The following is a 12,733-nucleotide window of genomic DNA, read 5'->3' as shown; positions in this document are numbered from 1 at the left end:
TAACGGCGTCAGTAACGCCCTTCTAGGACTAAATTAAAACAGCTTTTTTTAAAGCCACCTGAGAGAATTCCTTATTTCTACCCTTTTGACGTTATTTTCTCGGTACGTCATTAAACACTCCGACTGAGAGGAGTTCACTGCTGGCCGCTTCGCCGCGCGGTTTGAATAGGAATTCTATGTGAATCCACTGCAGTCAGTCGGGACGCTGTGACCGTCCTGAAAGCACCATAAAAAAAAAAGTTTAGATCCTGTAGATTTAAATAAAAAGTAAAAAAGAAAAACAACTCAAGTCAGTAACAGTGCTATTCAAGGTTCAGCTTTTAGATTATCTTTTATTATTTCAATAAATTATAAAACTTGTTTAAAAAAAATGCAGGTTTTCTTTTACGCTGTCGAAAACAAATCTGACAACAAAAGATTTAAAAAGAGTTCATAGTTTCAACGGTTCTGAGTCGGACTGAGGAGGAAACTTATTCCCCCTGAACAAAAAAAGCCAAGGACGGCAACTCAAAGGTGAAGTGGGGGCCTTTGTCCCCCAGAGCCGCTCTGCCAGAAAACACCGAGCCGTTCAGTTCTTCCCTTTAAGCAGCGACATCACAGCGACTCGACGCACGTCCGTCCTACAGGAGGGTCAGAATAGAAAGGAGAAACACGTGAGTTAACGTCTGCTAACCTACGGCAACAAACCTGCTGCCTCGGCTGCAGCGAGTCAATTGTTTAGGATGTAAAACGGCTCGTCCAGAGTCAACCAACGTCTGCTGGAGGAAAACAATGAACAGGTCTGTTCTATGGAGCTTTAATCAGGTGTCAAGCTTAACTTTGCAGGTTTCTCAGATTTTGTTTTTCATCTCTCTATTTTTTTCCACACTTTGTTTACTTTTTTCAAAAACAGGATTTATATTTTCATTTTTAAACCATCTGTATTTTTTTTTTTTTTACATTTTGGTTTTTGAGATTCCACGATATCGATCACATTCTCTTCAGTATGATGCAAACGCTCGCTCTTGATGCGCACATTGACCGATAAAAATGTTGCATAACCTTTGCCAATAGTGCTCCTGTCACACCATGGCGATTTAGCCAGCGTACGCCCGACGCCCCAGGATCTGCTAAAACGCTGAACTTTCAATATATTTTTCCAATTTTGGGCGTATACATAGAGTAATCATAACGAGTCCAGAGCATAGGTCCAATGACAGCCTAACTTAACGCACGGCAGCATAATGCCCATGGAATTACGAAGCATCAGTTGAAGCTGCTCCCCTCAGCCGCATCGCTGCTATGCGCCCGGTCTGCATAAAAAGATATCTTTGATTGAGTTATTAACCTGGCTGCTGTTTACTGCCCTGCCAAAAATAATAAAGAAAAAGAAGTAGCAGCATGTCATGTCTGTTAGGATGTTTGTTGCTTGTTGGCGTGAACGCAGGGAGGATCCATCACACTCACCTTCTGGCTCACCCTGATGGGGATGAAGTCTGGAAGAGAACTGATGGTTTCCTCCTATGAACCCCTTTATACCAAAACGCTGCCAATACGCCATTATACAGTAGCAGGAAGTTAGAAACACGTTCGACGATCGTCTGGAGTACAGACTGACACGGGAGTGGATTTTCACTCCTGTCCCGTCCCACTCCCACAGAAAAAAAATAAATTGTGTCCCGTCCCGATCCCGGGCCAGAGTAGAAATCTAAATCCTGTCCCGTCCCACTCCTGGTGAAATTACTCCCATTAAGAATGACTCCCGCTCCCATTCTTGTTGTCATCAATAAGATTTCTGCCAATACATTCAATCTGCATATCTATGAAGGGTCAGTTAAGTTCCTGTTTCTAACTGTAGTAAAGGTCAGTTAAAGTAAAAGGAATAATAATTATAAAAGTAACAAACAAGGAAACAGACCATGCTTATCTTAGGTGAATAAACAATCAAATCAAACTTTTCGAAGTTGAGTTCGCAACTAACTGTTGGTCCCTCCATTGTTGTTTTTGAGCGCGGGTGAAAAACTCAGAGCGGAAGCACTGTTGGTTTTTGGGTCGTGTAGTTTTTTTGACTCGCATTATAGTGTAGGCTTCAAGGAAGAAAACTACAAAATGGCGGCGCCAGTACTGGATTTCTTTTTCTTTCTATTTTATTTTATTTTTTGGCATCAATCCTAGTTTTTTTTAGTTACTATTGGTTTGCTCCCGCTCCCGTCTGCTCCCGTTAATGTTTACTCCTGTACCGTCCCAATCACGTGATCGTTACTAATACTGACTCCCATCCCACGAGAATCCCGTGACCCGTGGGATTCCCGAAAAAATGTCAGTCTCTAATGTGGAAGACGTCTACGGAGGAGGATTAGGGCCAGTGGAAAAAAAAAAAAAAAAAAGTTAACTGATTTTTTTAATTTTATTTCAGTTTAGTATGGAGAAAAAAGTCAGAATTCTGACTTTAATCTCAGAATTCAGACTTTTTTTTATTGTCAGAATTCTGAGAAAAAAGTCAGAATTCTGAGAAAAAAAAGTCAAAATTCTGACAATAAAAAAGTCAGAATTCTGAGATTAAAATCAGAATTCTGACTTTTTTCCCCATGTTAAACTGAAATAAAATTTTAAAATCAGTTAACTTTTTTTTTTTCCCCAGTGGCCCTAATCCTCTTCCGTAGATGTCAGATATGTTAGGATGCGTTGGAGAGAAGTTCTTGATAAGTTCGGCATAAGCTGTGCAGAAGTTACTCAGAGGTTTTGGATTAGCTAGACGCCACGACTTATGAGTAACTTACATTTAGCGTATGTCAACGATCTGATAACTGAGCTGTAACGTATGACGCTGGCATACGTTGGGAAATTTTGAGCATGCTCTAATTGGTGTATGGGTATATGTTGATGTGTGCCAGCGTGTTTCACCGTTTTTGCCAAATCTTACGTACGTCAGGCATACGCGTGCTAAAACGTGAAGGTGTGACAGGGACATAAGAGAATGTGACCTGTAAAAAAAGCAGTAAAAAAAATTTGATTTTTAAAACTCAACCTGAAACGCTGAAATTGAAAAGAAAAAGTTTAGTAAACAGTAAAGGGAAAAAAAGAATTCATTTCTAAATATCCTTTTTTTTTTTTTTTTTTTTTTTTTAATTCAATTTACAAGTTCTTTTTTTTTTCCTACAACAATAATGGAACCAAATTCACTCCATAAATCCTTAAAGAGTTAATCATCTGCGGGAACCAATCAGATGCCGTTCTTACCGGCTCCCTGACGCCGTTGATGTCAAACTGCAGAGCCGCTCCTTGGGGGACCTTCTGCGCCGCCGTCCTCAGACTCCACCGACCACTGCAGACAGGAAGAACACAGACGCTGTAGGAAGCCGAGGCGCGTCCAACACGCCACACACTGCTCTGCTTGGAGAGGGTTGTACCCACGGTAACAAACCTGCCACCTTCGCTTCTGGTCGAGGCGGCGCGCTGATCTTTGAGGATACGGAAACGCTCGCTTAGAGTCATCGACGTTTGCTGGAGAAAGGAAAGGCGCTGTGGTTATATATGCCGTACGTAAGCTAAGACTAGTGATGGTGAGATGAAGCCTCATTAGGCATTGAACTGTTTGGCCAAATTGCTTCACAGTTCATGAGGCTTCATGTGAACATGTCACTGCAGAACTACAGTTTGTAATAAAAATCTGATTTTTTTGCAACTTTTTTTTTTCCCCTTTTAGGTTCCTTTGAAATTGTCAATGGTTGGTGTGTATAATAAAATCTTTTGTAATTTCATAAAATTTCTTAGAACAATCATTTACAGTTTTTCTGCCATTTTAATGAAATAAACTCAAGCAGACAGTGAAAGTGTTTGTGCAAATTGGGCAATGATGAGAAAAATGAAAGGTATTTGTCATTTTTATTCAAACATGATAGTTTTTCCTTGTTTTTTTGGTTTTAATCAGGTTGGAAGTTGTGTTCAACCAATCTTTTGACTAAAACAACCTAATTTACCCAATCTATATTTTTACTCGGGCAAAACAATGCAAATTAGTTTCATCAGCCAAAATAATAAAGTTTAATCGCAACTTTCAAAAGTTAAGGCAGGTCTTGAACCATCAACCTCTAGACTGAGAGCTTGTCTCTTACAGCTGACGCCACCTATATAGATAACGACAGTAGGGGAGAAAATACTACTTCATAGTAACGTGTTAACACTGACTTTTTCCTGTGGTTTCCTCAAATTTTGATCATTACATTGTTTATTCTAACCAAATTCGTTTTAACCAACGAGATTGGTTGTTTTTCCAACCAATCTATTCTTAGAATCTATCCAAACTTTATCCAGCTGACAGCAGCTCTCCTCCAAACTCCCACATCTTGACTGAACACTGAGGCTGTTTAGATGCCTGTCAAAATTCTTGCACTTAATGAACCACTTCGCAAAGCGGTCAACTGGTATCACGGTAGCGAGGCCTCGGACGCCATCAATTTTGGCCCCTCCTCTAAATGAATCACCCCTCGGCTCATCTCATACCATCACTAGCTAAGAGGTGTTCTTTCTAGGGCTGCAACTAAAGATTATTTTTCCAAATCGATTAATCTGTCGATTATTTTTTTTCGATTAACAATCGGATAGCAAAAGGTTCCTTAAAGGAATAGTACACCCAAAACATGATTAGCCTTCATTTTCTACTCACCCCCATGCTGAACAACACTCTGGAGTACTTTTTTGATATCTCAAATGCATCTGGAGATCTGGGAGGCTTCTTGCTGTCTGCTGACATTCAAATAATGGAGGTCTATGGCGCCCGAGGCAGAAAGGTCCATAAAAGTCCACAAAAAACGTGTCAATATTCCTCCATGCTGCTCGTCCAATGTATTCCAAGTGTCCTGAGTGGGTAGCATCCAGAATTTACTCGAAACAAAGTCATTTAGAATGTTTTTAGAGCATAAACAGTAGTGTATAGGATTTCCTGAAAGCGCGCGCCTGCGCGTTCAGGACGCTACGGAAACCGGCAGACCAAACCAGATGAAAGTGCGCATTCAGCGTCTGCTCTGCCGATAATGCAAGCGTAGAAGAAGAAATGTGCTGTTTACCTGTGCAAAGAAAGAAACAACGAAAGAAAAATGTCTGAGGACTTCAGTGTTGAGGAAGAGCATGAGTTCTTTGCCGAGCTGAATGCGCACTTTCATCTGGTTTGGTCTGTCGGCTTCCGTAGCCTCGTGATCGCGCATGTGCGCGCTTTCAGGAAATCCTATACACTACTGTTTATGCTCTAAAAACATTCTAAATGACTTCATTTCGAGTAAATTCTGGACGCTACCCACTCAGGACACTTGGAATACATTGGACTAGCAGTATGGAGGAATATTGACACGTTTTTTGTGGACTTTTATGGACCTTTCTGTCTCGGGCGCCATAGACCTCCATTATTTGAATGTCAGCAGACAGCAAGAAGCCTCCCAGATCTCCAGATGCATTTGAGATATCAAAAAAGTACTCCAGAGTGTTGTTCAGCATGGGGGTGAGTAGAAAATGAAGACTAATCATGTTTTGGGTGTACTATTTCTTTAATAACCCTTTATAGGGCAAGTTACCGTTTTTGCATACCTCTTACAAATGAAAACAGGTGTAATAAGAATTTTCCACTTGGGGAGCCCTTTTTTATTATTATTTTGTGCTCTTGGTAAAATGACTCCTCTAAGAGGGTCGCTCTGTCAACTAATCGCATGTTTTACAGTCTTTATATTCCAGTTAACAATCAATTACTAAATTAGTTGACGATTATTTCAATAAATTTTTAATCCGATTGTTTCAGGTTTAGTCTTTTCTCTCCAATGTTTGTAGTTTCTGGAACCGTTGTAAATTCTTCTTACCGGCTTCCCGACGCTGTTGATGTCAAACTGCAGCGCTACTCCTTTGGGGTCCTTCCTTTCCACCGTCTCTGTTTTAACGGGAGCGGAGGCGACGTGTTGGGGGTGTAGAGTCCACGCAGTGGGGGGCCTAAAAAGAGACGGAGGCGTAGATGAAGCATCATGACTCCACAGACCTTTTCTGCTTGGAGCCGATGTGCTGGAGGCTCACTCGGGTTGGGTCCTGGCTTTTGGGTTGTCGATGGAAACGGTCAGGATTCCGCTGCCTGCTGCGGACGTGCGCCACCTAATGGACAAAGAGGGAAGTCCGTCTCACACCTACAGAGCTCACAGATCCTTGTGTGAATCCGCTGGGGATGCTTACTGGTGTGTTTCGGATGGAGGAGAGGTAGGATTTGGCTCTGGGACCTGAGCTTGAACCTGAAGGACACGAGCAAACGGCTGACATGACTCACTGAGGCACGTTAGCGGTCTTAAAAACTAGCTGGGAAGCGCACCAACCTTGAGACCTCTGCGAAGAAGGAAGGTGGCCTGGCGGGCCTCCCTCTGCGCCTGCTGGAGCGGCGGTCTGCAGGAAGAAACCCAAACTGAGAGCGTCCCCGTCTACCACAGACGGTCAATTAGCGTGCGTTTGAGCGGCCGTCTGTCTTACCGCCACCGAGGCTGAAAAGGCCTCCTGGACATCGCAGCGTTCTGGCCTCTCTGTGAGCCCGGCTGCAGGTAGAGGCGCCTCTGAACCTCCGTCCTCCAGAACCGAGCGTCTGAGCGCTGAGCGAAGGGCCTTGGCTTCTGTCGGGTTTTCTGCATAAAAACACAGGCTTTGGTTGCTTCATGCAGCAGCATCTGAACAGATGAGATTCTCATCGGAAGGTTTCTTCCGTAATCGTCCTCAAAAAGTGGATGCTAGTGATGGGTCCAGCCAATGGCGTAACGGCACAACAATAGGGCCTGCAAGCAACATTATCTGGGTGGGCTCCATATGAAGTACAACACGTGATAAATGTTCAGGATACGGCGACGGTTCCGTCAATCGGCCAAGAAGATACAATTATGCAATTCTCAGTAGTATTTGATCACAATTGGAAAAACAGTGACTGTGCACCTTGAATGGAAGCCTTGGTGACAGCGCACCGCCACATGTTACAGACATCGCAAGTTCCACAAACTCATTTCAGGGAGACGCTTATCAATCTTACCGATATTTACGCCATAGGGTCCATTAACAGCGACGCGTCGGTGCATGCGTGGAACCTGTAGAGCAAAACACTGTATCGGCGCGTGTGTCGTTTCAAGAAAGTCATGTGACCGATACAGGAGTTGTTTCTAACTGGCTGACGCACTAAACTGTGTCTAAAAGCGCGTCTATCAACATGATGCATCTGCTAACAAAATGTCTCATCTTTTGCAGTTTATCATTAAAATTATCAAAAATTTTGAAGCAGCCTAGAAGGAATAGAGAGTTTCAGTCTGCTGGCTAATCCGGACCCAACCTGATTTAAAATATTTATAAATTACTGCATGTTGTCCGACACCAGAGTCTAACTTCACTTGCGCCGCTTCTCCTGTTAATACGGTAAAGCCCTCCGGAGCGTCCGGCTCCAGGCTGCACGTGATCCAAATGAGACAATGAGCCGTCAGTCTGGGTTGCTGCTGCTGCTACTTTTAGACACAGCAGGCAAACCTGTGGCAAGCCGGGCGATGGAAAAGAAGGAGAAGTGAAATGGCGTGCTCAAAGATGACCCTGCACATTTAGAGGATGTTTGGCTCAACCTGCTGCTGTGAAGCAGGATTCTCCACCATGAACAGAATCAACAATAAATCTGGATCCAGGCTCAAAATGAGCTCCTTGATATGTGCTTGAGAATGGCTTAGTCTCCATTTAAACCCAGGTTTAAAGCCTCGCAGGGCAGTCTAAAGCCCACTGCCAACATCAAAAAAAGAAAAAAAGGTCAGTTTTTATAAAATGTGAATCAGGAAATTGTCTATATACCAAACTGAACAATTGTTGTTCTCTACTTAAAAAACTATTTAGATTTTAAAATGGAAAAATGTTTCTATTTCTTGTATTTTAAGAGTCAATGTATAACATGGATGCATAAAATCCTCATTTTATTTCATTGTTAAATTCTGTTTAAAGTAACAGATTATATTTACAAATGTCTCCAGACCTTTACTGGTTGATTTTCTTAATTTCTGATTTTTAATTGGTTCCCCTGCTGTAGGTCCATCAGCCCCCACCCTGTGTCCCCACCACCTTTCATCACTAAGTTACACCCTGATGTTGAGCAAACTGTGTGAATGGGATTTTTCATGAGTGTGATTTTTAATTAATGTGATTCTTCAATGAGTGTGATCCTTAATTAATGGGATTTTTAATGAGTGTGATCCTCAATGAGTGTGATCCCTAATGAGTGTGATTCTTTAATGAGTGTGATTCTTTAGAGTGTGATTCTTTAGAGTGTGATTCTTTAGAGTGTGATTCTTTAGAGTGTGATTCTTTAGAGTGTGATTCTTTAGAGTGTGATTCTTTAGAGTGTGATTCTTTAGAGTGTGATTCTTTAGAGTGTGATTCTTTAGAGTGTGATATTTCATGAGTGTGATTTTTAATTAATGGGATTTTTCAATGAGTGTGATTCTTCAATGAGTGTGATTCTTCAATGAGTGTGATATTTCATGAGTGTGATTTTTAATTAATGTGATTCTTCAATGAGTGTGATTTTTAATGGGATTTTTAATGAGTGTGATTCTTCAATGAGTGTGATCCTTAATGAGTGTGATTCTTCAATGAGTGTGATCCTTAATGAGTGTGATTCTTCAATGAGTGTAATTTTTTATTAATGGGATTTTTAATGAGTGTGATTCTTCAATGAGTGTGATTCTTCAATGAGTGTGATCCTTAATGAGTGTGATTCTTCAATGAGTGTGATTCTTCAATGAGTGTGATATTTCATGAGTGTAATTTTTAATTAATGTGATTCAACGAGTGTGATTTTTAATTAATGGGATTTTTAATGAGTGTGATTCTTCAATGAGTGTGATTCTTTGATGAGTGTGATTCTTTGATGAGTGTGATATTTCATGAGTGTGATTTTTAATTAATGGGATTTTTAATGAGTGTGATTCTTCAATGAGTGTGATTTTTAATGAGTGTGATATTTCATGAGTGTGATTTTTAATTAATGGGATTTTTAATGAGTGTGATTCTTCAATGAGTGTGATTTTTAATGAGTGTGATTCTTCAATGAGTGTGATTCTTCAATGAGTGTGATTCTTCAATGAGTGTGATTCTTTGATGAGTGTGATATTTCATGAGTGTGATTTTTAATTAATGGGATTTTTAATGAGTGTGATTCTTCAATGAGTGTGATTTTTAATGAGTGTGATATTTCATGAGTGTGATTTTTAATTAATGGGATTTTTAATGAGTGTGATTCTTCAATGAGTGTGATTTTTAATGAGTGTGATATTTCATGAGTGTGATTTTTAATTAATGGGATTTTTAATGAGTGTGATGCTTCATGAGTGTGATTCTTCAACGAGTGTGATTCTTCAACGAGTGTGATTCTTCAACGAGTGTGATTCTTCAACGAGTGTGATTCTTCAACGAGTGTGATTCTTCAACGAGTGTGATATTTCATGAGTGTGATTTTTAATTAATGGGATTTTTAATGAGTGTGATTATTCATGAGTGTGATTCTTTAATGAGTGTGATTCTTTAATGAGTGTGATTCTTAATGAGTGTGATTCTGCAATGAGTGTGATTCTTCAATCAGTGTGATTCTTAATGAGTGTGATTTTTATTGAGCGATTTTTAATGAGTGTGATTCTTCAATGAGTGCGATTCTTAAATGAGTGTGATTCTTTAATGAGTGTGATTTTTAATTAATGTGATTCTTCAATGAGTGTGATTTTTAATGAGCGATTTTTAATGAGTGTGATTCTTCAATGAGTGTGATTCTTCAATGAGTGTGACTTTTTATTGAGTGTGATTCTTCATTGCGTGTGATTCTTCAATGAGTGTGATTTTTAATGAGTGTGATTTTTTATTGAGTGTGATTCTTCATTGCGTGTGATTCTTCATTGCGTGTGATTCTTCATTGCGTGTGATTCTTTAATGAGTGTGATTTTTAATGAGTGTGATTTTTAATTAATGTAATTCTTTAATGAGAGTGATTTTTAATGAATGTGATATTTAACTAATGTGATTTTTCATGAGTGTGATTTTTAATTAATGTGATTTTTTTAATGAGAGTGATTTTTAATGAATGTGATATTTAATGAGTGTGATTTTTCATGCTACCTGGCTCTGACCGGCTGTGGATCTGTTCAGCGCTCCGGCTCGCCTCAGTAGAACCGCCGGCCTCCGGGCCGCCAGCCCGGTGATGACCCCCTGACCTCTCCGCCGACCCGCAGGGATCGGAACCCTCTTGTTCCTCAGCACCGCCGCTCCTCCCCGGGGTCCTCCGCCGCCTGGTGAGATCAGCATTTACCGACCGTTTAGTGCCAGTTACCAGGAGCTGGTGGCCCCAGCAGACCGGCTTTAGCTCCCACCTGTCCGGGCTGCTGCTCCTTTCTTCCTGAACGGCCTGTGGCTCCCGTTGGCTTGTCTTCTTCCCATCTGTCTCTCTTTGTTATTTAAGCGAATTATGTCATCTATCGAAATGAGAAAGCATGGGTTGTATTCTCACAGGTGCCAGATCCACCGGCTGATGCCAGTTAGCAGTGACTAGCGAATGTTACCTAAAGACATGTCGACTTTATCCGGAGCGGCCGCCATTTTCCTTCGCCCGTTATTTTATCAGCCGAATAACGAGACGCGCTGTTCGGATGAACGAGCAGTCAGCGGAAGGTTCTACTTCCAGAGCTCCGCCACCAGCTGCTCAACCATCGCCTCCTCCTTTCATGAAAAAACAAAACATCCTTTCTCCTTCTTTTAATGGCGGTTGGCAAACAACTGAAAGTAGCACTACCGCCACCAGCTGGTAAGGAGGAGGTAATAACATTTGCTCGCTTACATTTCCTTGATAAACTTTTTTATATATAAAAAAAGTTGCTTTAGGAGTAGTTTTACTCATGGGCGTAGGTTTGCATAGGGACCATAGGGACATGTCCCTACCAAAGTTTTGAACCGTCCTAATTGTCCCGACCAATAATTGGATGTGAGCAACATGTTTATAATTTACAGCAGTGGCTCTTTTCCTCTCGCAGCTCCTCTGCCTGGTCTCTCCTGTCCCTTTCACCTAGCAGCGCATTGAACTGTGCTGCGCTGTTTAACTCCACTCTCATTGGCTGTTCTGCCTTAGGTCCCGCCTTCTCTCTTTCTGATTGGCTGTTTTCTAGTCCGCTGTGCTTGGAGCACAACATTGAAAATTTATTCACACTAGAATGCAGCGGTTACTACAATTAATATTAGACTATGAAACTAGTCCCAATAAAAAAAATGAATATCATGTACACTAAAAAACAAAAACCTTCTTTTTTCTTTTATAAAACGAAATATTCTGAGTCAGCCAGGAGTTCTGAAGACACAAAATGGGCAAATAAAGGCTGTAAGCCATCAACATTTCTGATTCTTAGCCACAGCCACCTAAAAAAGAAAATGTGACGGTTTCCTTTTTACCAATATTTAGTTGCTGTTACTGGTTTCATTTTTTGATGACTCTGAGGAAGTTCAGGTATAATTATTAGCAGGTGTTATTTCTCTTATAGAGGAAAACAACAAGAAATGGCAGCTAAACATCTGCTGTTTATCGTTTAAAAAGCATAATTAGGGTTCCAAATAATAATAATAATTTAATTGACTATTTATACTTCTAGAAATAGGATAAAGAGAAGAACAAACAGATGAAGAATATTAACATTGATTTTATCTTACATAGATTTCCACACAGTCTATAAGTAAATTAGTACAAACATTAATGTCTGGTAAAAATGCTGGAATCTGACTGTTTATTTTGGATATTATTAAATTACAGATAAGATAGTGTTATATTGTCTTTTATAATTGTTAAAAGTGATTTTATATTTTAACACTCTTAGGCTCATTCTCAGTGTTGTGTTTGTAGATGATGCCACTAAAAAGAAAATATACATAAGGAGCTATTTATACAGTCAGACAGTAGCAATATAGGACAATGATAAAAGGTTGTGTTACATTTAATCCTTTACTATTAAAAATGCACTTATACATTATATGATTATAGGAAACACAGATATCCAGTAATAATGGTGCAGGGCAGCTTGTAGGTGAAGCAGCTGCCATTCAGTGCTTCAGGTGACGTCTAAATAAACCAGGTGAAACTAAAATATTTCCACATGAGGAGTTCTGGTTGGAGAATTTTGATTATATATATGTATTGTAGTTTTACAATTTTGGTATAATTACTGATCTAAGTGGGTTGCTCTGTTGGAAAAAGACACATTTTACATTTATATTATGTTTTAGAGTCTTTATACTCCAGTTAATGATGAATCAATTATTAAATTAGTTGACGATTATTGAAATAATCAATTAATGCTTCAAACATTGATAAACAGCATCTAATGAGTGTAGTGTTTTTTTTATTTAATTTTTATTAATGTAGCAAAATTATGCTTTTCTCTTTTAACATTGAATTCCTCTTATCAGTACGGATGCTCACATCGAGTATAAAAAAGGGCGTGCATATTGCATTGCACCAATGACACCCGACCAATCGTGTCCCTACCAAAGTTAAAATCAAACCTACGCCCTTGGTTTTACTACACCATACTTGTTACTGTTACTCAAGTAGTATTATCAGGATTTTTCTGCACTTTTATTTAGAAAAAGAACCCAACAAAAAAAGCAAACCTGAATGTTGGAACTGTAACTACAGTCATATGTTTACATCACTTTTTCCATCACTTTTTTTTTTTTTTTATCTCTTTTT

The 12,733-nt window shown here is 39.9% G+C and overlaps 1 protein-coding gene across 1 annotated transcript; it reads right to left on the bottom strand.

Annotated features, from left to right (window-relative positions):
* Positions 1 to 312: 312 nt before the first annotated feature.
* Positions 313 to 10,767, bottom strand: LOC119782519 (UAP56-interacting factor-like). Its single transcript, XM_038283513.1, has 11 exons — positions 10,563 to 10,767; positions 10,374 to 10,475; positions 10,123 to 10,292; positions 6,475 to 6,623; positions 6,324 to 6,390; positions 6,187 to 6,242; positions 6,034 to 6,108; positions 5,826 to 5,952; positions 3,404 to 3,483; positions 3,220 to 3,304; positions 313 to 620 (listed from the first exon to the last, which is right to left on the bottom strand). Exons 1-11 carry the CDS (start codon positions 10,597 to 10,599, stop codon positions 582 to 584), a joined length of 987 nt encoding a protein of 328 aa, XP_038139441.1. The 5' UTR covers positions 10,600 to 10,767; the 3' UTR covers positions 313 to 581.
* Between the last annotated feature and the right edge of the window lie 1,966 nt (positions 10,768 to 12,733).

The sequence above is a fragment of the Cyprinodon tularosa genome, unplaced genomic scaffold (assembly GCF_016077235.1).
Source record: "Cyprinodon tularosa strain WSP-4 unplaced genomic scaffold, ASM1607723v1 ctg195, whole genome shotgun sequence".
In the NCBI taxonomy this organism is placed as follows: Eukaryota; Metazoa; Chordata; class Actinopteri; order Cyprinodontiformes; family Cyprinodontidae; genus Cyprinodon; species Cyprinodon tularosa.
The sequence above is the reverse complement of the archived record's forward strand: the minus strand, read 5'-3'. Positions and strand labels throughout refer to the sequence as shown.